At 43.0% G+C, this 23,490-nt stretch overlaps 1 protein-coding gene across 9 annotated transcripts in view; it reads right to left on the bottom strand.

The window, feature by feature from the left end:
- Positions 1 to 2,243: 2,243 nt before the first annotated feature.
- The window catches only part of LOC133484552 (catenin delta-1-like), a 40,539-nt gene continuing 19,292 nt past the window's right edge, over positions 2,244 to 23,490 (bottom strand). For 6 of the 9 annotated variants that reach the window (XM_061787326.1, XM_061787325.1, XM_061787319.1 and 3 more), the window contains 16 exons: positions 22,051 to 22,332; positions 21,732 to 21,972; positions 21,425 to 21,647; positions 19,851 to 20,043; positions 19,638 to 19,755; positions 19,391 to 19,547; positions 19,219 to 19,236; positions 15,661 to 15,729; positions 15,233 to 15,360; positions 14,968 to 15,118; positions 14,685 to 14,877; positions 7,485 to 7,687; positions 7,361 to 7,402; positions 7,193 to 7,260; positions 6,969 to 7,023; positions 2,244 to 3,716 (listed from right to left, as the gene is read on the bottom strand). In XM_061787326.1, the coding sequence (XP_061643310.1) occupies positions 3,664 to 3,716; positions 6,969 to 7,023; positions 7,193 to 7,260; positions 7,361 to 7,402; positions 7,485 to 7,687; positions 14,685 to 14,877; positions 14,968 to 15,118; positions 15,233 to 15,360; positions 15,661 to 15,729; positions 19,219 to 19,236; positions 19,391 to 19,547; positions 19,638 to 19,755; positions 19,851 to 20,043; positions 21,425 to 21,647; positions 21,732 to 21,972; positions 22,051 to 22,332 (2,194 nt within the window). In that variant the 3' untranslated portion in view covers positions 2,244 to 3,663. Of the gene's footprint in view, positions 3,717 to 6,919; positions 7,024 to 7,192; positions 7,261 to 7,360; positions 7,403 to 7,484; positions 7,688 to 14,684; positions 14,878 to 14,967; positions 15,119 to 15,232; positions 15,361 to 15,660; positions 15,730 to 19,218; positions 19,237 to 19,390; positions 19,548 to 19,637; positions 19,756 to 19,850; positions 20,044 to 21,424; positions 21,648 to 21,731; positions 21,973 to 22,050; positions 22,333 to 23,490 lie in introns of all 9 variants that reach the window. The other 3 variants (XM_061787323.1, XM_061787322.1, XM_061787324.1) reach the window with 3 other exon arrangements.

The following is a 23,490-nucleotide window of genomic DNA, read 5'->3' on the forward strand; positions in this document are numbered from 1 at the left end:
ATTAGTAAGGGGGAAGTTAGAAAGGCATTAAAGAGAATGAAAAATGGAAAGGCAGTTGGTCCTGATGACATTCCTGTGGAGGTATGGAAGCATCTAGGAGAGGTGGCTGTGGAGTTTTTGACCAGCTTGTTCAATAGAATTCTAGTGCGTGAGAAGATGCCTGAGGAATGGAGGAAAAGTGTACTGGTGCCCATTTTTAAGAACAAAGGTGATGTGCAGAGCTGTGGCAACTATAGAGGAATAAAGTTGATGAGCCACACAATGAAGTTATGGGAAAGAGTAGTGGAGGCTAGACTCAGGACAGAAGTGAGTATTTGCGAGCAACAGTATGATTTCATGCCTAGAAAGAGTACCACAGATGCATTATTTGCCTTGAGGATGTTGATGGAAAAGTACAGAGAAGGTCAGAAGGAGCTACATTGTGTCTTTGTAGATCTAGAGAAAGCCTATGACAGAGTACCCAGAGAGGAACTGTGGTACTGCATGCGGAAGTCTGGAGTGGCAGAGAAGTATGTTAGAATAATACAGGACATGTACGAGGGCAGCAGAACAGCGGTGAGGTGTGCTGTCGGTGTGACAGAAGAATTTAAGGTGGACGTGGGACTGCATCAGGGATCAGCCCTGAGCCCCTTCCTTTTTGCAGTGGTGATGGATAGGCTGACAGATGAGGTTAGACTGGAATCCCCGTGGACCATGATGTTTGCAGATGACATTGTGATCTGCAGTGAAAGCAGGGAGCAGCTGGAGGAACAGTTAGAAAGATGGAGGCATGCACTGGAAAGAAGAGGAATGAAGATTAGCCGAAGTAAAACAGAATATATGTGCATGAATGAGAGGGGTGGTGGGGGAAGAATGAGGCTACAGGGAGAAGAGATGGCAAGGGTAGAGGACTTTAAATACTTGGGGTCAACCGTCCAGAGCAATGGTGAGTGTGGTCAGGAAGTGAAGAAACGGGTCCAAGCAGGTTGGAACGGGTGGAGGAAGGTGTCAGGTGTGTTATGTGACAGAAGAGTCTCTGCTAGGATAAAGGGCAAAGTTTATAAAACAGTGGTGAGGCCAGCCATGATGTATGGATTAGAGACAGTGGCACTGAAGAGAGAACAGGAAGCAGAGCTGGAGGTGGCGGAAATGAAGATGTTGAGGTTCGCTCTCGGAGTGACCAGGTTGGATAAAATTAGAAATGAGCTCATCAGAGGGACAGCCAAGGTTCGATGTTTTGGAGACAAAGTTAGAGAGAGCAGACTTCAATGGTTTGGACACGTCCAGAGGAGAGAGAGTGAGTATATTTGTAGAAGGATGATGAGGATGGAGCTGCCAGGCAAGAGAGCTAGAGGAAGACCAAAGAGAAGGTTGATGGATGTCGTGAGGGAAGACATGATGGCAGTTGGTGTTCGAGAGGAGGATGCAGGAGATAGGCTCTCATGGGAAAGGATGACGCGCTGTGGCGACCCCTAACGGGACAAGCCGAAAGGAAAAGAAGAAGAAGAGAAGTGTTGTCTTCCTTGTCATTGCTTTTTGTTTTCATACATCGGAAGGAAAAAAATGAATGGCCGCAGATTACACGGACCACAGTCTGTCAAACAAATGTGTGACAGATATAAAAAAAAAACTTTGGGGAAATTGAGTTTGTTTTTAAGTGGACCCCCGCGAACCTGAATATCCGCGGATGATTGACACCCATTATGATTCACTTAAAAGAAAAGGAGGAGTTAATTTCTTTTCTTTTTTTTTTAACCAGAGTTCTTGAATAAGCGGGTATAAACCTCGATATAAATAATTTTGAGGTTGGTTCCCCAACCCCCCCACAAATTAAAAAAAAAGTAAAAATTGGGGGATAAAAATTATATAAAATGCAGGGATCCACTGTATTGCTAAATAATAATTTAAAAAGGTTTCCATGCAAAAGGGCACTTTTTTTCATCCGGGGCAAAATGGCCAATGTTCAAGCACCAGTAGGGGGCAGTCTCGGGTCACCCCTGATCTGGTGTGAATACCTTGGCCACCGGGGGGCAGTGTAATAAAGAAATGCAGATGTACCCGAAGACAACTACTCAGTAAGCTGAGTAATATTAGATCTTTTTAGGAGAGGAGCAGGAGTATATGCCTTTGAGTATTGTTATAGTCTGTCTACATGTGTTGTGTCATTTGTGTTCATATAGCCATCCCACAAATATACCAACATAGTGTCACAGTGCTATCTGAACTGTTGACACATTAAAGACACTCACAGCAACCAGACGAGCAAATGTCTAAGAAAAGGTCTTTATTTATCAAAACATCAGTATAACCAGTAACATATTTTCTTGAAAAAAGCAACTTGTCAGAGCCAAGGCAGGTATGAATGGAACGTAATAATTTTACATGGATAGGCAACATTACAAATATACTATATGCCTGTGGAGAACTGGAAGAAAGTAGGAGGGGGAACAGTGGTGTCAATTAAACATGGAAAATAAATTGCATAAGGATCTCACCCACCCACTCCAAAAAGAGTGGGTGAATCACAAATCGACAGAAAAGGTGTACAAAATAGATGACAAAAAAAAATTAGCATCTTGTTTACCTCCTAAATGAAAATGCAACTCACAAATTGTACAGACAGTCTCCTCTAAGCAAATACACCTAACATATTCTTTTTTTGGGGGGTAAAACATCTAACGTGCGAGTGGCTTCAGGTCAAATAAGTATTCAGTCAATGAAAGATTGAATTGAATCATAAATAGCAGAGCCAAGAATAAGTGATTAGTGGTTTAGTTGCACTTAATGCCAGCTTCACGCCCCACAATCATCAAGCCAGATTTTGGATTAAATAATAGCAGACAGGAGTTGGTATTTTTTTTTCCAGGAGAAAAGAGGCAGGTAATGCACAAAACACACAAAAAAATGAGGAGAACAAGATATTTAAACTGACAAGAAACAAAATGAACAAATGTATTGTTCTGAATCAGGCCATACAAAAAAAAAAAAAAACACTTTAGGGAGGGGGAGGAGGAAAAAAAAAAAAAAAAAAAAAAAAAAGTTCAAAACATTTCTCCCTCCCACACGCACAATCAGGCACACAAACATATATTGAGTGTATGACAAATAAACACACACCAGCTCTCTTGTCCACACCCATTGCAACGAGAGGAAGTCATCCCTGACAAAACGACTCCGGTGCAAACAACGACAGCGACTTGTCGGGTCCAACGGCCGCGTCCCAACATCCCAGCGATCCCCGTGAAGGGACCATTTAAATAAACCAGCCAAAATGTACGCACTCATCTCATTTTCTCTTTGTATGTACAGTATATAACCCTAAACTGCAGTCTACATAGAACCCCCTCGTTAGGATGCTGGCGTTGGCAGAAAAATAACTTTACCACAACGATAAAAGTAAACAATACAAAAGCAGAAAAACACCAGAATCAAATGATTGTCAACAAAGATGATTGCCTTTACAGATTCATAACTTAACACAGACTAGAATTCTGCTGCTACAGTAAATTGATCATCCCCCCCAAAAAAGTCAGAGGAAACAAAACAGCGGGTTTGTATGTATTGGCGTTGCAACATCTTTGCCTGCAACACAAACACGTTCTTTGGATGCCAAACGGTCGCCTCCTGATCCCATTGGTCCGGTTGGAGATGGAGGAGGAGACACAACAAGGAGGACCTCCTCAATCAGTGGTCAGGTGGGGACGGCCCAGTCTGGGTGATGCATACGATCAGTTTTTCTGCAGGAACAACAGAGGGGAATAGAGAATACTTTAGTTAACTTTTATAGTTCCTAGCCGAAAAACTGACACTGCTATATTGTTTCCACTGTAGCATATTCATAATTTCCTGATTCAGATTTTTTATTTATTTTTGCTCAGGTCAAACCTTTGTGTCATAAAGTCTTACTTTGGCAATTCTAAACCTTTTGGGAGGACGTGAATTACGTCCAACTCGTCGCTATTTGTAGCAGAGCTCGGTCCCTATCCCCCATGAACACTGTACACATACTGACAATTGGTACAATAAGAGCATTTTCCCCTCACTTGCAATCAAAGAGAGCAAAGGCCGTTTGTCCAACGTCTCTCAAAGATTATCCTGAGCAATTGTCCTGAGGTGTGACTTTTCCTAGTCACTTTTGGTACCCTCACAATTAAAAGTAAGACCCCCGGCTCCCTAGAAAAAACAATTAGTTTGTGTGTATCTTGCTTAACTGACAGAACTTTCTTATCCCATCATCCACATATTGCTGGAAGGGATCCACAAGACCTTTTAAATGTTGACAGATTGCTGTCTAATGCTAATTCATTTCTTTCAAATACTAAAACGACATGGATTATATTTCAATTGATAGATAAATTGCTTTTAATGACTAATTGATCAAGTTAACGCAAGAGTAAATGACAATGAGGAACGTATTTACTCTATTGAAACCATCCTCCATTACTTTGTTGAAAAACTCTATACACTATTCCCCCACGAAAAAATATTTTCTGGTTTTGTGCGATCAGAACCCTAGCGGTGTTCTGTTATTGGACTTCTGTGCTCATCACGAATTGTCCATAACGAACACCATCTTCAAGCATAAGGGTGTCCAGACGTGCACTTGGCACCAGGACACCCTAGGCCGCAGTTCGATGATCGACTTTGTGGTCATGTCATCAGAGTTGTAGCCGCATGTGATGGACACTCGGGTGAAGAGAGGGGCGGAGCTGTCAACTGATCACCACCTGGTGGTGTGTTTGCTCCGATGGTGGGGGAAGATGCCGGTCCGACCTGGCAGGCCTAACATATTGTGAGGGTCTACAGGGAATGTCTGGCAGAAACCCCTGTCAGAAGGCGTTTCAACTCCCATCTCCAGCAGACCTTCACTCAGGTCTCGGGGGAGGCGGGGGACATTGAGTCCGAGTGGACCATGCTGCGCGCCTCCATTGCTGAGGCGACCGAACAGAGCTGTGGCCGTAAGGTGGTTGGTGCCTGCTGTGGCGACAACTTCCGAACGCGTTAGTGGACACCAGCGGTGAGCGATACAGTCAAGCTGAAGGTGGAGTCCTATCGGGCCTTTTTGGCCTGTGGGACTCCTGAGGCAGCTGATGGGTACAGGCTGGCCAAGTGGAATGCAGCTTTGGTGGTCGCTGAGGCAAAAACTCTGGCATGGGAGGAGTTCAGTGAGGCCACAGAGAACGACTTCCGGACGGCTTCGAGGAAATTCTGGTCCAACATCCGGCATCTCAGGAGGGGGAAGCAGTGCACCATCAACATCATGTATAGTGGGGATGGAGCACTGCTGACCTCGACTCGGGACGTGAGTCGGTGGGGAGAATACTTTGAAGACCTCTTCAATTCCACCAACACACCTTCCCATGAGGAAGCAGAGTCTGGGGTCTTTGAGGCAGGCTCTCCTATCTCTGGGACTGGGGTTACCGAGGTGGTTAAAAAGCTCCTCTGTGGCAGAGCCCCAGGGGTGGATGAGATTCGCCCGGCGTTCCTAAAGGCTCTGGATGTTGTGGGATTGTCCTGGTTGACACGCCTCTGCAACATCTCGTGGACATCGGGGACAGTGCCTCTGGATTGGCAGACTGGGGTGGTGGTCCCCCTTTTTAAGAAGTTGGGTTCCAACTACAGGGGGGGTCACACTCCTCAGCCTCCCTGGTAAGGTCTATTCAGGGGTGCTGGAGAGGAGAGAATCTTAGATCAGGAGGAGCAATGTGGTTTTTGTTCTGGCCGTGGAACAGTGGACCAGCTCTACATCCTCGGCAGGGTCCTCGAGGGGGCATGAGAGTTCGCCCAACCAGTCTACATGTGTTTTGTGGACATGGAGAAGGCGTTCGAAAGTCTCCCTCGGGGAGTCCTGTGGTCCCTGTACAACGACCATTGTCAGAGTTTGGTCCGCATTGCTGGCAGTAAGTCGGACTCCGCCAGGGCTGCCAATTATGTTTAGAACTTTTATGTACAGGGTTTCTTGGCACAGCCGAGGCATAGAGGGGGTTTGGTTTGGTGGTCTCAGTATTGCATCTCTGCTTTTTGCAGATTATGTGGTTCTGTTAGCTTCATCAAGCCGTGATCTCCAACTATCACTGGAGCGGTTCACAGCAGTGTGTGAAGTGGTTGGGATGAAAATCAGCACCTCCAAATCTGAGACCATGGTCCTCAGTCGGAAAAGGGTGGAGTGGCCCTCTCCAGGTCGGGGATGAGATCCTGTCCTAGGTTCAAGTATTTTTGGGTCTTGTTCATGAGGGAAGAATGGAACGGGAGATCGACAGACGGATCGCTGCAGCGTCTGCAATGATGAAGACTTTGTATCGGTCCATTGTGGTGAAGAAGGAGCGAAGCCGAAAGGCGAAGCTCTCAATTTAACGGTCCTACAGTCCTATGCTCATCTATGACCACGAGCTGTGGGTCGTGACCGAAAGAACAAGATGCCGGATACAAGCGGCCAAAATGAGTTTCCTCGGCAGGGTGTCCGGGCTCCCCCTTAGAGATAGGATGAGAAGCTCGGTCAAATGGGAGAGGCTCAGAGTAGAGTAGAGGAGAGGAGTTTCATTTTGTCAGGCTGCAGTTCTGTTACGTAAAGCAGTGCTTTGTCACCATCATGTTACATCTTCAGGCAATTCTAAACCTTTTTGGAGAGGAGTCAATTACTCACAGATTTTCACAATTTGTGGCATGTCTCGTTCTCATTCAACCCACGAGTAGACATTACAATTCAGATTCTGCTACTGTGACAGCACCACATAAAACAAAAAGTAGGGTTAGAAATCTGTACGATTGGCTCAGGTCACAAGTGCAACCTGGCTACCGTGGACCATTAGGTGGACCTCCACCAGGCTTCTGTTATCCCAATAACAAAAGTTTAGCTTAGCCCTGAGGGGTTTCACATCATAAGACGCCAAGGGAACACTTATCAGAGTTCCATGCAGGATGAGAAGTCAGTAGGACATACCATGCTGTTACATGCAGAGAGGGGGGGTAGAGGGGGGGGGGGGGCTAACCATCATAGGAGTCCAACAGAGGCAGGGAGCCCTTTCTTCCCCCATATACCCCTCTCTGAGAGACAACCAGAGAAAGAGAGAGAGAAGGGAGGGGAAAGGTAGTGAGTGTTAGAAAAGAAATTGTTAATTGTGAGGTTCTAAAAACTGAAACGTCAGACACAGCCAGGGTTTAATGATGTCAAGTGAGCAATCTAACAAGTGAACGGATAGTGTTTCAAAACTACCGGGAAAGTGTCTGTGGTGTCATCCAGAGTGTGTCGCCTCTCCCTCTGGTCCAGTGTCGAGTAAGCCTCTGAGAGAGATTAGAGAGTGGTGGAGGGAAAAAAAACCATTTGACTTTATACACACTTTAAAATGCATCTTTGAATAAACAAAGAGAAGAAAACACTCACCAGAGCCGAGGTCATTCAGAGGAATCATGTTTCGCTTTTCCCCTATTGGGGTAGAACACAATGTGAGCTCAAATTGCTGATTCTCCCAGCAGTAAAAAAACAGCGTTAAAAGACAAATACACACCTCTGTCCAGTAGTGGTGTGGTACTGTCCCCGTAGGTGCCATTGGCTCGGGTGCTTGGGCCGTTGGTGGTGCCGGGGTTTATGTTGACCTGGAAGTCAGTCTTCTTCCAGCCGTCTTTCTCAAGAGGCCGACGCAGGTCCTTGTGGGCCCACACCAGCTGCAGCACCTGGCCTGCTCCTCGAACCTCACGGTCAGACCGCTTGCTGCATGACAAAGACATTCAAACGCATAGTAAACCAAAAAACTATTGGATCTTGACTATGAAATCAGTCCATTAAACACAGGCGTAAAAACTCTGGGCCCGCAGGCCAGATCTGACCTTCAAAAGCTATTTTTCTTGACTTACTTTAAACTAGTGTGCTGCCCCCTCTGATGTCCACGCCATGAGATACAAGAATGATGTCAACAAGAAGTAGCCATTGGCCAACAAAGCTCTAGTATTACTAGGTTTTTTTAGTTTGATTCAAGTGTGTCCATTTTCATCAGTAAACTTCAACTGGGAGTGACAACAGCTTGAAGCAAGCAATTTGGAGAACTGTTCGCAATCTACCAAACAGAGCACAGGACGTTCAGGGAGGGAAAGAATAACTGGTTACCAAAGTCAGGGGCAATTATGTAATATGATGGGATTATTAGGATTCCAATAGAAAATATTTGGAAGTGTAACTGCCTTGAACTCTCGTCACATGACTAGTCTGTAGTCAGCCGTGAAACAGTGGTTCAGATCATCGCCTGCCACCGTGGAGGACCAAGGTTCAAGACCCTGACCGGATCAGCTGGCAACATCCCCCGGACTCACGGCTGTGCTGTCCTTGAGCAAGACACTGATACCCTGAACGGCTTCCCGGGCGTTTCAGCTGCCCCTTGCTCCAGTACGTTGCACTAACAAGTGTGTGTGTTCACTGTGATGGGTAAAATGCAGAGAACAAATTTCATGTGCATGCATGCATGCATCCATGTTCATGACAATAAAGGTGATTATTCTTCTAAACAATAATGCTCTTCACGAATGGGTGGTGACGCGAATTGGCTTTCAAGTCCGCCGAAAATAAACGAACGCCGAATCTAAATTTTTGGATTTGAATCACAAAGAATCGAAGAATAATATACTACTTACTTTATTCTGACAAATGCTGAAACTACTGCCATGCAGCATTTAATTAAAATACAAAATATTTCCCGGTTTTTAGCCCGTTTTTGACCTATTGCGCATGTGCGTATACCAGACATGCAAATATCAAAGGCATGAAAAAGGTAACAAAAAAAAAACAACAACATTGTAGGGGGATCCCCCAGGCCCTGCAGATAATTTTTTTTATTTTAACATCAATTAAGAAATCTGGAAGACTCTGACGAGTACAATGGCCGGGGGGAATTCTTCACGCAGAAAAACTTATTTACACCGCTCAAGTACATGTTGATGTACAAATTTAAGATTATAATTAAATTTGCCTCATTTCTTTGCTTTTTGGTTTTGGCCTCCAACTTGAGCCAGGCCCATCTCCACCTGCACCTAATGTCTGCTTCAAGTTGTGCCGCGTGAATAGCATCCTCCTCTTTAAGCACTCTCATTCTGGAAAAGAATTTCACTTCATTTTTCACTATTACCAACTTCAAAGGCAAATCCCAAATGCATCCTCCAGGAAAATATTAAGTACAATATTTTTCTGTTTTTATTGGCCATTTCTGAATTTGAAGTTAGCTCATTCCGTGTGTTCTTTTTTTATTATTATTTTTTGTCCTGTTCGGCTGTTTGGCAGAATGGAGGATTCTGTATCCATTTTATGCCGGAAGAGTTTTACTGTGTCACAGGGGAGTTCTTAAACTTCAGCTTTGGTGTCTTAGTATAATAATTTAAGTTTATTGAGAATCAGAGTCAATCAGTCGAACAGAACAGTTTCTAGAGGGTTCTCTAGGGTTTCTAGAGGAAAGAGAGAAACGAAGACAAAAGACAAAGCACTAATTGTAAACAGGATGAGAAAAGTCATTCATTACATTATCTACAACAATGAAACATTAAATATGAGTGTTGCATAGGGCTGTAGTGCTACACCCTGTGAGGGAAGGACAGGACAAGCTAGAAAAGGACAAGGACAGGAGAAGAACCCGGCTGTACAACTGAAGTGTGGTGGGATTGACTATGTAAATTATAAAATTCTATAGGACGAGAGTATGAGTGAGGCGATACACAAGCGATTCGCATAGTCATGAGTTATTTGTTGCAATAAGTGAGTGGCCCCACACCCAGTGAAAGAGTTCCAGGGGCGTGTGCCTGCGGACACATGCAAGTGAATTGACACAGTTTTACATGCACAAAGACTGACAGAAGTGTACTCTAATTGCTGTCCCGACACCGCGGAGGCTGAGGACCCCACCCAATAAATCAAGGGGCGGGATCGGGCCCATGGGTCCACCTGAGAACAGCCCGTTGGACGGGACACATCCCACACCGAGGGACCCAGGGCAGTCCGCCGGCCCCACCGAGGCACCCCGACAACTGGCCACCCGGTGGGGGCCGCAGGGATCCAATGCCACCCACCCAGCCAACCCCAGGAGAGCCAGACGCCCCCCCCAACCTGCAGGGGCCACGATGCAGCCAGTCCCTGCCCAGCCCGAGGGCGGGAGAGTTTCCCTTGTGTGTTGGAAAGGAGGGTGGATAGGGGCACCAGAGAAGGGCCGTTGGAGCTCCCCTCTCATGACCGGTGGCTTTTATATTAATGGGCTATTTTTTTGTGAAATAAATTTGAGTTGCTAAAGAATATCAAAAAATTGGGTTGAGGCAAAACCTGTTGGGAACCACTGAGTAGCTGAAAGTTTACATCTACAGTGCTTTATTTCCCCTGACATTGCTTAGGCTTGAAGTGGGGATTTGATAGCATTGTGCAATTGTAAGTGATGCTAAGAGTAACAAAACCGGCCTGTTTTTTTTCCTTAGGGTCCATTGAGAAATGAAAAGACAGGGCGACAAGATACATAACTTATTTTTAAAGAGAAGCAAGTCAGGCAACGGTAAGCTGGACAGACAGTGTGAGTGAATAGCTCGTGTGTGTGCGCATAACTGTGTGAGTGGGTTACTCTGTGATTATTGAAAAATTGTTGCAGTTGTGTTTCTATGTACATTGTGTTGTAAACGTTAAACTATATTTTATGCGCACAAACCTCATCTTCTGTGTGCTTAGTATGTACATTGCAACACTTAAGAGACTGATTGCAATTCATCGGCCGAGAAACAAATTCATTGTCATAGTCTGTGGACCCCCTGAGATAGCCTTGGCCAACCCCTGGCTACCCCAAGGATAAAGGTCTAGCCCCACCACTGCACTGGGCTGGCTTATCTAGTGTTAATACCTATGCCCGGGAAGCCCAATAGAAGACGTTGTGTGAGGTCATGTGACTTTGTGTCGTTTGATTGGTGAACTAGACTTAAACGTCACTAGCGCTTAAACTGGATTGGCGCAAAAAGCGCCCAATGCGGAAGTCGAAGTATAGCACACGAAATAGTTAAGCAATAATTGATAAATAAAAACGAGTGACATTTAGATAATTGTAACGGAGTAAAAGTACCGGTACTTCTTAACAGTAGAAGGGGCGGAAGTGTTTTGTCTGGTCTGGTCAACAACCGTGACAGGCGGAACCTCAGGCCAATGCGCTCCTATATTAGTCTGCCGCAGTGTAATATTCATAATTACATCTGTGTGTGGATGGTGGATGTGTGGAATGGATCTAGCTGCTTGTGTTCAAGGAGTACGAAATAGCCTATGATGTCAGCGCGACCCCCCCACCCCCAGGAAAATCATCAAACAAACTTAAATGTTCGTCAAAAAACAACAAGTAAACACATAATGCAGTTTTCAAAGGAAGTTTTTTTATTATTAGGGGAGGGAAAAAAATCCAAAACGACATGGCCCTGTGTGAAAAAGTGATTTCCCCCGTTATAACTGTGGTTTATCATAACAGAGTTTAATTTCTCGAGCCACACCCAGGCCTGATACTGCCACACCTGTTTTCAATCTAGAAATCAGTTAAATAGGACCTGTCCGACAAAGGGAAGTTGACCAAAAGATCCTCAAAAGCTACACATCATGCAGAGATCTAAAGAAATTCAGCAACAAACGAGAAAGAAAGCAAGTGAGATCTGTCAGTGTGGAAAAGGTTAGTCATTTCTAAAGCTTTGGGACTCCACCGAACCTAAATCCAAAAGTTTGTTTGTTTTTAGCATTGTCGCGTGTCTTTTGACGTAGTACGGTAAATATCTGACCACCAATAAAGTTTTTTTTTTTTTTTTTTTTTTTTTTTTTTAAATATAAACGTGCCGGCGGTGTGGGACAGACAACACATCTGAGACAGACAACACGTAATGCCTGGATCAGACTCCAAGACAAATTTGGTCTCACAATTGCACAATCTCACACTACTGCAATAAAATCTTGTATTCCGATACCACCGAAACCCCGTCTTTTACAATCACTGGGATTTATCGTCAATGCAAACGCGACTGGATACTCTTCGTCATCATGGCGACGACAACAACAACAATAGATCACGCAAATTTATTGTGAAAAATGTATGGTGGTCATCACCGAGGCTCAGGAGAGGATGTCCATTCACGGATTGCTTGAGGTATGTTCACGTACTTTTAATACGAAACGACTCGCAAGCAGGCAACAACACGTTTTGTAGCCTAGCAAGCTAGTGCGAGCACTAACAGTTGTACGTAAACATGCCAGCGTTCTGTCGTATCATGTTCTAAAGTTTCGGTGTGTGTGAAGTAATTTAATTACAATAAAGTAATTTAGCTATACTAAGGTAGAACTAGACTTTACACCGATCTGATCGGTTTGATCGGTATCGGCCGATAATTAGCATTTTTCTGCTGATCGGGTTTCATGTCATAATTCGCCAATCCAATCAATGACGTCATCGATCGGCTCTGCAAAAGACATTTACTCCGCGTCGCCGTCGCGTATGAATCCAAAAGCTAGTTTATTTTTAGCCTTGTCTTGTGGCGTAGTACTGTAACTATCTGACAGCCAATAACGTTTTTTTCAATCTTGTCAGTCAAAAAACACGTCGGTGTCGGACTATTTTGCGGTGTCTCAGACAAACAACACGCAAGTTATTTGCAGTCTGTGCACAACTGACGTACGTCGTGGGGAACGTCATCTAAATGCTTCAACACAAAAAATTTGATCGGAATGTACACAAAGAGGAGCATGCCGTGTTCAAGCAACGCAGCGTGGGAGTAAAATAAATAAATAAATGAATAAATAAAAATAAAAAAGGAAAAGCCAAACCGATGCAAACTCTGGATAACATCAGTCCATATAGCCGGGACAGTGAGAAAGTTAGAGTAAGGATGTCATTAACAGTATTTGTTAAAGTTACAGTTACAAAGTTTAATTGCAATAAAGTAATTTTAATTACAGTAAGTTAGCACCCATTATTAATGTCGTGTTGTAAACTTGAGTTGATCTAAACTTATGTCAGTGGCCAATCCTTGAATGGCCCCCCCAGAGGTCATTGACGTTTTAACTTTTTTCTGAAATGCTAGAGAATAATTTTGAAAATACAGTACCCAGTATAAAGTACACAAGTATATACAATAAATGAACAAATCATGTAATGTAAATAGACACGTTGCTCCATCTTGTGATCGGATCGGTGATCGTTATCGTTTTTTTGTTGTTGTTTTTTTAAACCTGGTGATCGGCCCCAAAAATCCTGATCATGTAAAGCCTAGTTAGCACCCATTGTTTCTGTCATGTTGTAATGTTAGTTTGACCTGACAGAAAACTTAAACTTATGTCAGTGGCCAATCCTTGAATGCCCGCTAGAGGTCATTAATGTTTTACCATTTGTCTAAAATGCTAGAGAATACTTTTGAAGATACTCAGTACACAAGTATATACAGTAAATGAATAAGTCATTTAAATAGACAGATTGCCTCATCTTGTGATCAGTTATCGTTTTTTTTGTTTTTTAATAAATCGCTGCTCGGTCCAAAAAACTGATCGTGTAAAACCTAGTAAAATATGGTGGTGGTAGTGTGATGGTCTGGGGCTCTTTTGCTCCTTCAGGACCTGGAATTCTGCTGTCTTCCTAAAAATCCTAAAGGGAGAATGTTCCTGACCTCAAGCAGAAACCAACTTGGGTGCTGCAGCAGGACAATGTTCCAAAACACAACACCAAGTCCACCTCTGAATTGCTCAAGAAAAACAAAATGAAGACTTTGGATCCTATTGAGATGCTGTGGCATGACCTTAAAAAAGTGGTTCATGCTCGAAAACCCTCCAATGTGGCTGAATTACAACAATTATGTAAAGATGAGTGAGCCAAAATAACAGAATAAATAAGAGACTCACTTGAAGTTATCGCAAACCCTTGATAGCAGTTGTTGCTAAGTGTAGCCAAAGCAGTTATTAGGTTTAAGGGGCAAGCAACCTTTTCACACAGGTCCATGTAGGTTTGGATTTTTTTTTCTCCCATAATAATAAAAACTTAAAACTGCATTTTGTGTTTACTTTGTTGTCTTTGTCTAATATTTAAATTTGTTTGATGATGGGAAACATTTAATTGTGACAAACATGTATGTAAATAAGAAACCAGGAAGGGGGCAAACAATTTCATACCACTGTAGCTAGCTGGCTATAAAGCAGGCAGATGATCTCTGCCAGTATGCCTTTACGCATGTTATGGCATTGAGATGGGTGCAAAACAGACCTGGGCTTCTACTTTTGGCCACAGTAACTGTTGGATCCTGGTTAAAGTAAGCCATATTAAAGTAAAAAAAAAAAAAACTTTTCTGGAGGGGGAGACAGCAGCTAAAATGTGCCAGCGTACTCTATCCAGTTCAATAGACAGTTTTCAAATAATAAAATAAAAATTTCCATTTGTTGGACAACAGCATGTCTATTTGGGAAAAGTAACAAGTGACGATTCGATTTAGACTGTCTGTCATTTGTTAATGTCAATGCGAATGGGGTTTAGAGGGCAAGTAAAGTGCAGGGAGCAGTGCAGCTCAGCATCTGCAATTTGTTCCTCTACTGCGCCCAATGTGAGACCTCTTGAGAGTAACCAACCATAACGACAAAGAGGCCTGTGATGAGAGTTTTACACGTCATAATTATTTTTTTTTTTTAAATTAAAAATTTAAAACAATTTTAAAAAATCTGAAAATTAGTGACTGTCCAGCTTTCTTACCCATCTTTGTTAATGAGAACCAGCCTCTCAATGCCCTGCGACGCCCTGAGGGTCTTGGCTGCCTCCAAGCTGGTGCCGAGCACCTCTGTGAGCGTGCTCAGCACAGACACCACAGTCTCCTCCGACAGGGCACGCCCCGACTGGTTCTGACCTCCTGGCAGGTTGGCCACAAGGTGGGGCACAGCATGCAAACCTGCAGGAGAAATGCAAGTCAGCTTCTCACGCATGGCAAAAGGAAACAAATATTGATAATATCCGGTAAAGGAACATCTGGTAATCTTACCGAGAAGTTCACAGTTCCTGTTGTCGATTGAGAGGTTCCTCAAGGCTCCGGACATCGCCCGCACCACACGGTCGTTGCCGTGCGCCAGCAGCTCGGCCATCATGGGAAGACCCTTCTCCAGACGTACAGTGGCCCGAATGTAACGACCATACTAATGTGGAACCAGAAAAGAGTTGAAAATATCACTGCGGTTTACTCCAGTTATTCTACAGAAGAGGGAAATTCAGAAGAAACAAGTAATTAATTTGTTCGTAGAAGTACTTACAGTCCATCTGCCTGCACACAGGTTCTGGATGGCCCCAGCAGCAGCTTCCAGAACCGAAGGGTTCTTGCTCTCTCTGAGCAGCGACGTGTAAATTCGAACCACCTCTGGTTGGAATAATAGCTCGTAACCTGACACACACACACACATTTTTTCAGTTAGGTTTTTTTTCCCCCCACCTCAATGCATGTCCATTTGCAAAAGACATTTACTTAAATGTCCTTAAACTTAGTAAATACTGATTCCTATTTTGTAGGACAATCATTGGTAGTAATAATAATTAGGAGGAGAAGAAGAATGCATTACATTTATATAGCGCTGTTCTGGGCACTCAGTAAACGAATTATGTATTAGATGGTTTTTGTTTTGAGCAGGACTTATGATTAAAGACCTATTTTTCAAGACTCAGTTCTACCAATATAAACACACACCTTTGGCAGGCATTGTTCTCTTTGGAATGTCAACTTGGTCTGCATTTTCATCATCTCCATCTTTCTTTCCTGAAGTAAAAAAAAAAAAAAACACACACACACACAAAAGGGGAAAGACATTACAAGTGAGAAAAAAAAACGTTTTAAAAAAAATAAAAATAAAAGATTATTGTGCATTTATGTTTCATGCACCGTGAAAGTGACCATGCAACCAGTGAGATAAGCACAGTGATCATGCAGTGGAATTGGCATAGCATCGTTGCAATTCATTTGTTAGGCTGGACTTACACTGACGCAGTGACACACTTCCAACGTTTTGCTCTCATGTGGCATAATTTGGAATGGGATACCTTCAGATCAGTCAGATTTTATAATCTAGATTGTTTTCCACATTTAGATATATGTGAACAGGGTCCAGTGGAGTAATGTGAAGGTTACCTTCATTCAAATCAATGGAGAGAGAAGTCAGCACAGGCCAACTAAATGTTTAATCATATTGTTTGCTTCTGTGTTGTCACACTGCCTGGTGTAGCTGCTTGAGGAGTTACTTGCATGCAATTTGAGCACCTGTGCATGTGGGTTCTCTCATGTTCACTTCAAATGTACTGTACATCTAAATAGACACTTCAAAAAATGGATACAGTTGTACCTTGAGATACAAGTGACCCGACTTACAAGTTTTGAGATACGAGCGGTCATTCGGACACATTTTTTGCTTTGACTTGCAAGCACAAACGTGAGATACGAGTGCTTGGTGGCAGTAAACTCAATTCACAATAAACAGCACTTTGGCAAAGAGTGAGCATTTCATTAAAAAGATGTTTCAAGCTGTTCAATGCCACTCCCAGTTGAAGTTTACTGTCAAACTAAACAAAGCAAGAAATTACGAATTACGTGTATTTTAAACACCTACATAGCTCTGTATGACAGTCCAGTCAGCTTAATCCTAACATGATTTTAAAATGCTATTGATGTGCTAAAATCAGCATCAAAATTCGCAATTTTATAACCCTTTAAGGCAGTGATTTCCAACCAGTGTGCTGCAGTACATTGTATCGGGTGTGCCACAGGAAATTAACCAATTTTACTTAATAGCCACAAGTTTTAGCCACAAATCTTTTGTATACTGAAGACATTTGGGTTTCAGATCAAAATATGAGACAAAAGTTCAGAATTCCAGCTTTTAATATATGGTATTTACCTCTAGATGTTTTTAAACAACTCATCACAGAGCATCTTTTGTTTGAACCCATGCAACTTTTCAAGTGAGCACAAGTATTGGAACATGTGACAGATGGGGTTTTCTAGTTGCTCAAGTGTTTAGATTGATTGCTTAAATAGATAGTGGTTGTTTTTCGCTTTGGGTTTCACCTGTGAAAAATACATTTTCTGTTAAGCAAGCATGAAAGCTGTCTATGGGAGAAAAGCAAACCATTTTGAAACAGAGAAGGGCGGGGGGGAATCAATAGGAGCCATTGCACAAACATTGGGCATAGCTAATACAACTATTTGGAATGTCCTGAAAAAGAAAAAAAACTACTGCTGTACTGAGCAACAGACATTGAACAGGTCGGGCAAGGGTATCAACAGTAGTTGATGACAGAAACATTGTGAGAGCTTTGAAGAAACAAGTCAGAAAAAAAGAAAAAAGACAAGTCAGTGACATCACTGCCAACCTCCACAGGGCAGGGGTAAAGGTATTACAACCCAGTGTTCGTAGAAGACTTTGAGAGAATAAATATACAGGCCATACCACACGATGCAAACCACTCATCAGCAAAAAGAATTGGAAGGCCAAATTGGATTTTGCAAAGAAGTACTGAGATGAGCCACAAAAGTTTTGGAACAAAGTTTTATGGACTGATGAGACCAAGATTAACCTCTACCAACGTGATGGAAAGGCCTCATGGAGAAAGGCCTCATGGAGTATGGAGAAAAAAAAGGTTCTGCTTATGATTCAAAACACACAAGCTCATCTGTGAAGCATGGTGGAGGTACAGTAATGTCATGGCATGGGCTTGCATGGCTGCTTCTGGAACGGGCTAACTAGTCTTTATTGATGATGTAACTCATGATGGTAGCAGCAGAATGAATTCTGAAGTCTACAAAACCATTTTGTCTGGCAATTTACAGAAAAATGCATCCAAAGTAATCGGGAGAAGCTTCATCATACTTCATCATCAACAAGACAATGACCCAAAACACAGTGCCAACACACAAAGGACTTTTTTAGGGGGGGGAAAGAGGAATGTCTTAGACTGGCCAAGTCAATCACCGGACCTTAACCCAATAGAGCATGCATTTTACCTCCTTAAGAGGAGACTGAAGGGAGAAACCCCCAGAAACAAACAAAAACTGAAAGAGGCTGCAGGAAAGACCTTGAAAACCATTTCAAATGAAGAATGCAACAGTCTGGTCACAGGCTTGATGCAGTTATTGCAAGTAAGGGTAATGCCACCAAATTAAATGTTCTTCACTTTAGGTTCATTTAATAATGTCTGCTCCAATGGTTTTGCTCACTTGAAAAGTGGGTAGCTTCAAACAAAAGGTGCTCTGTCCTGAAATGTTTAACAAACCTAGATGTAAATACCATGAAATAAAAGCTGGAATTCTGATCTTTTGTCTCATATTAATCTTTTGATCTGAAACCCAAATGTCTTCAGTATACAACAAAAACAAAAGGAAATGACCTTGACGTTCCAATACTATATACCAGCAATGTACAGTGAGTGACGGGTAGAAGAATTTAATTCTCTTCCAATATGTGGCATAAGTTACAATTAACCTGTTTATCCACGTCTTGTCATTCATACAACAGAATAATAGCTTTGTGTTAAATTTAAAAGGGCCAGGTGAATAAATTGGAACAAAGATCGATATTTCAGTATTTATACCTTATGGGGTATTTTTGTAGGTGGTATGCAGAGATAATTTTCTGATATAAAACATGTGCCTAAGCTCAGTAAAGGTTGGGAAACACTGTTTTAAGGAATGGATCTTGAACCTACAAAAGATAATATAACAATATTCACAGGCATATAGTCTTCATCCTCTACGAAAAATGACTAACATTACATCAATTTACAGAGTAGTACAGTAGAAGAAGTCTATTCTTCTTCGTTTATCTGCATGACTATTACACAGTACTGCCTCCCAGAGGTCAAGGTGGGCACACCAGAAGGCGCAGCACACTGAATTGGATTGCAGCATTAGATCATGATGCAGATGCACAAACTGTTTATTGCTTTACATTTTATTTAATTATGCTATTACTCTGTTTTTATAAAGTACAATATTTTAGAGTGTTATTTTTCTTGATTAAAAAGAAAAACTAAAGGGTTTATTTTTTTAGGGGAATGGAGGAAGATGATTTGAGGGAAGTTTTGCATGAGAGCGTGGGCACGGGACAAATTAAACTTCCATCTCAAGACTCCACTGTATCGGCAATAAAAATCAGAAATGCGCAATGAAGCTTCAGTGTAAATTTAGCCTTATTTCGCTAATCAAAAAGACTGTCATGATCATACAATATGATCATAACACCAAGGAAAATCTTACCTTTAGAAAACCACTCGTCTATCAGGACAGGATGAAAGCAAGGAAAGAGCAGAAATGGAGGGAGAGGAAGGAGAGAAAGAAGAAACGAGTGTGAAAAACTGCAACTGTGTAACCTCCACCAACAAGCCGCAGACACCTTGTAACTCTGACCGTCGGGTGATTTTATACGAACCTTTGCCCTTTCGAGAGCCAAAGCAGCCACCCTTGTTCGAGCCGGGTGCAGGGCCCTGGTTGATGGGCGCGGTCTCTGCATAGCGTTCACAGCTGGGGACCTCACGGTGGACCTGATAGGACAGATTCCTTAAGAGGCACATGCAGTTCTCCACCAACTGCAAAAATGACAAAAGCATTTGAAAAGAAATGTTTAGTCTTGCGGGGCATTTAAAAAGAACCAAAGCATTTCTGAACTTCTTAATGACCTTATTGTCCACATCTTTGCGGTTGATCTGTGACTGCACGACGTACATCAGCGAATCCACCAACCCTGTGCACTCTCTCAGCTTTCGCCGTGCCTCACTGCGCTCTGAACTCACATTTCTGTTGCACATAAGAGACATTCGAACATATAATTACGTTTGTCTAAATATGTCCCTCGGCTGCGTTCTTCCTCTAGTGCTCTCATGCTTTCATACCGTAGGCAGCCAGCAGTGTTGGTCAAGGCGGTCTCCCACTCCAGATGCCGCGGTTTGCAGCTTTCCTCTCTGCCGTTGTCCGCTCGCTCCCAGCCCGAGTGGGGCACTATCACCTCGTCTGCCAGAGCGTGCAGGGCGTGGTCCACTATCTCCATCTTCACGGAATCGTGGGATGAGAGGTTCCACAGTGTGCCTGGGATGACAAAAACAGTGTCAATTGAAAAAGCGTAAAATTTACCCCAACAGATAAATCTAAACTTATCTGAGCTAATTCTTCAAAGTACAATTACAGCTACTACTATGGGGTAGCTGTATTTGTAATAACCTTCATAAGAAAAAAAACCATTTTATTTACTGCATTATTCTTTTGTTAAGACCAACCCTTTTTGGGAGCAGCTAAAGCACACAAGTGTCAAAACTTGATTTCACAGGACCAGTGAGTAGGATTCTGTGGCATCTATTGGTGGCATTGGATCTTGATGAATGTATATTTGAAGTAGTCCCTGTATTTGCCTTTCCGTGAAACATGAGTCATTTGTATGGAAAGGATCTTACAGCTTACATATCCTTCACCTGTATCTGAAAATGGTAGGCCACCATGTAAATATTATGGGCTCAATCTGGGGTTGGGCATCGTTTTAATTAGAGCGATTCCGGTCCCAATTCCAAATGACTCACGATTCAGATTCTTTTAGGGGGCTCGGTCAAAAACGTTTACATGGTTGCAAGGGTGTCCAAATTATGAACATCCATTTTCTTAGCAGCCTGCAGCATAGACTAAAATGAACATTTGACTCGGGGTTCTTTAGAACCAGTATCAATGTCAAACCTATGAACTCAAAGGCAATGTTTGTGGAACTAGCCCAAGTGACCTAATATTTATTAATTAATGTTTCAGCTAGAAGTTAAATATAGCATTGTTAAAATCGTTATTTGAGATTGTTTTATCACGTCAAATGGTTTATACGTGCAAGTTTTAACTTGACTTCCTGTTACGCTGGAAGTACGCTGTGAAAACCTATTCAAGCTCCAGACAACAAGGCCAAACATGCTAACCACTAGACCAGTGTTCTGGCTTTATTATCATCCATTTTCATAAGCTGCCTCAGGAGTCCCACAAGTCAAAACGGACCCATAGGACTCCTTCCGCTTGACGGCATCCCTCACTGTTGGTGTCCACCAACGGATGCGGGGATTGCCGTCATGACAGGCACCAACCACCTTACGGCCACAGCTCCGGCCAGCCGTCTCATTAAGTCGGAGGTGGGAGATGAAACTCCTTCTGACAGGGGATTCTGCCAGACGTTCGCAGCAGACTCTCACAATACGTTTGGGCCTGCCACGTCGAACCGGCATCTTAGCCCACCATCGGAGCCAACTTAACACCAGGTGGTGATCAGTTGTCAGCTCCGCCCCTCTCTTCACCCGAGTGTCCAAGACATGCGGCCGCAAGTCCGATGACACAACCACAAAGTCAATCATCAAACTACGACCTAGGGTGCCCTGGTGCCAAGTGCACGTGTAGACACCCTTATTCCAATGTTTGAATAATACATGTCAATGAAGACGCATACCTGTGATTGTGTCAGTGAGGTCCTGGTCATGGGTCTTCCTCAATAATCGGACCAGCGCTGGCACTCCATCACAGTTCTTGATAGCGATCTTGTTGTCTGGGTCTCGTCCATATGAAATATTTTTTAGCGCTCCGCAGGCTGAATGGTGCACGTCTTTGCTGGGGTGGTCCAACAGTGACACTAAGGCCGGGATACCCTTCAGGCGCCGCACCTCTGACTTAACCTGGAAAAATGGCAATTCAATCAGCAAAATAACAACAGGGATTCAAGATGAAATGGCTGTAATTTATGGGGAACTTTGTTTCACCTTGTCATTTTTGAATGTGAGATGCTGAAGGAAGGCTGCTGCATTGGTTTTGACAGGATCCAAGCGGTAGTTCAACATGGCGATCACCTCTGGCAGCTCTGGTTGTCTCCATGAGGAGGGAGGACCTTTCCTCAGTGTGCTGTCTAAGGAAGCCATGCTCCCTCGCTCCAGGGTCATGGGAACACCCCAGGCGTATGGATCAACTCCTCCCATATCACCATCTAGAGTATCTTCACAGCTCCTGTATGGGGAGCAGTCGGATAATTGCTGTAATGTATGTATGCAAGTAGAACATTTACATGTGTCTGTGCTGTGTTACCTTAGTCTTCGCCTGTCCATACCACCAGGGCCAGGACCCAGCCGTGGCATGGTGCCGTAACCCCCGGGGTGCATGGGTGGAGGCCCCATGCTGTACTCTTCATAGCCCACGCTACGCTGGTCATCTTCCAGACCATAGTGTCCGTGGCCGTATCGCATGTCCATTGCTGAGCCCATGGCCCTCATTCCCCTGCCCACCTGAGGCTGTGCTGCATAGGGGTCCATCTGCTGGCGGCTCGGGGCCCGGTAACCAGAATCAAGAGTTCTGTAGCCATCAACTGGCCTGCAAAAAGAGAAAGTATAAAAATGGCAGTGAAAAGCATCTAAAAACAGTGGTACTTTGACTTACAAGTGCCCCAAATTACAAGTTTTGAGTTATAAGCAGTCGCTTGGTCGATTGTTTTGGTTTGTGCTGCAAGACAAAATTTGAGTTACAAGTATGCTTGAGATATGCCGCCATTCGAACGATTTGGTGGAGTAGACCCACAGTCGCTGATGCACTGACTTTTTTTTTTTTAATAAAATGGGACAAACAGTCAAATGCACAAATACAAAATGAGAACACTTGCAAGGAGCAACAGTAGGCCAAAACTCATGCCCAGACGCTCACGCGCCGACAAACAAGGCAAGTTGACCAGAGTTAAAGGACCTATCTAATGCTGTGAACATGGGCACTTATTCCATTGTTCAGGACTTAAAAACGATGTCTGCAGGGAAAAAAATTTAGTACTAATTTTAGGCTTGTTTTCTGATGACATTTTACTTTCAGACAGATTTTGGCCCACCCACATTTAGGGCGGAATCTGCATGAGCTTGCTGACGTCAGCGACACAAGGCGAACACATTTCCGTATACTAGTAAGTGTTCTTGGTTGGTTCTTCATAAATTCATACTATTGGTCTGTACCCAACTCTCCATGTTATATTTATGCAATATTAACTAATTTACCAATTTAACAAAAAAAATTAAAAAACTAATTTTAAGTGATGGAAATAGCTTTAGAATAAATTTATAAATACTCTATTTCCATAAAACGCAAATAAAAACAAAATGATTTGCAAATCCTTTTCAACCTATATTCAATTCAATATACTACAAAGAAAAGATATTTAATGTTCTACTGATAAACATTGTTTTTAAGCCAACTATTCGCTCATTTTTAATTTTAAGCCTGCAACACGTTCCAAAAAAGCTGTGACGTGCATGTTAAGCACTGCTACATCATCTTTCCTTTTAACAATAAGCATATGGCAATTGAGGACACTAACAGTTCAACCTTTGTAGGTTGAATTATTTCCCATTCTTGATTGATGTACAACTTCAGTTGCTCAACAGTCTTGTCGCATTTTGCGGTTCATAATGCACCACACATTTTCAAATGGGAGAAATTGGTGAACATCGCCCCATTCTTCCTTGTGAATAACAGCCTTTCAAGGATGCT

Source organism: Phyllopteryx taeniolatus, chromosome 10 (genome assembly GCF_024500385.1).
Source record: "Phyllopteryx taeniolatus isolate TA_2022b chromosome 10, UOR_Ptae_1.2, whole genome shotgun sequence".
Classification (NCBI taxonomy): Eukaryota; Metazoa; Chordata; class Actinopteri; order Syngnathiformes; family Syngnathidae; genus Phyllopteryx; species Phyllopteryx taeniolatus.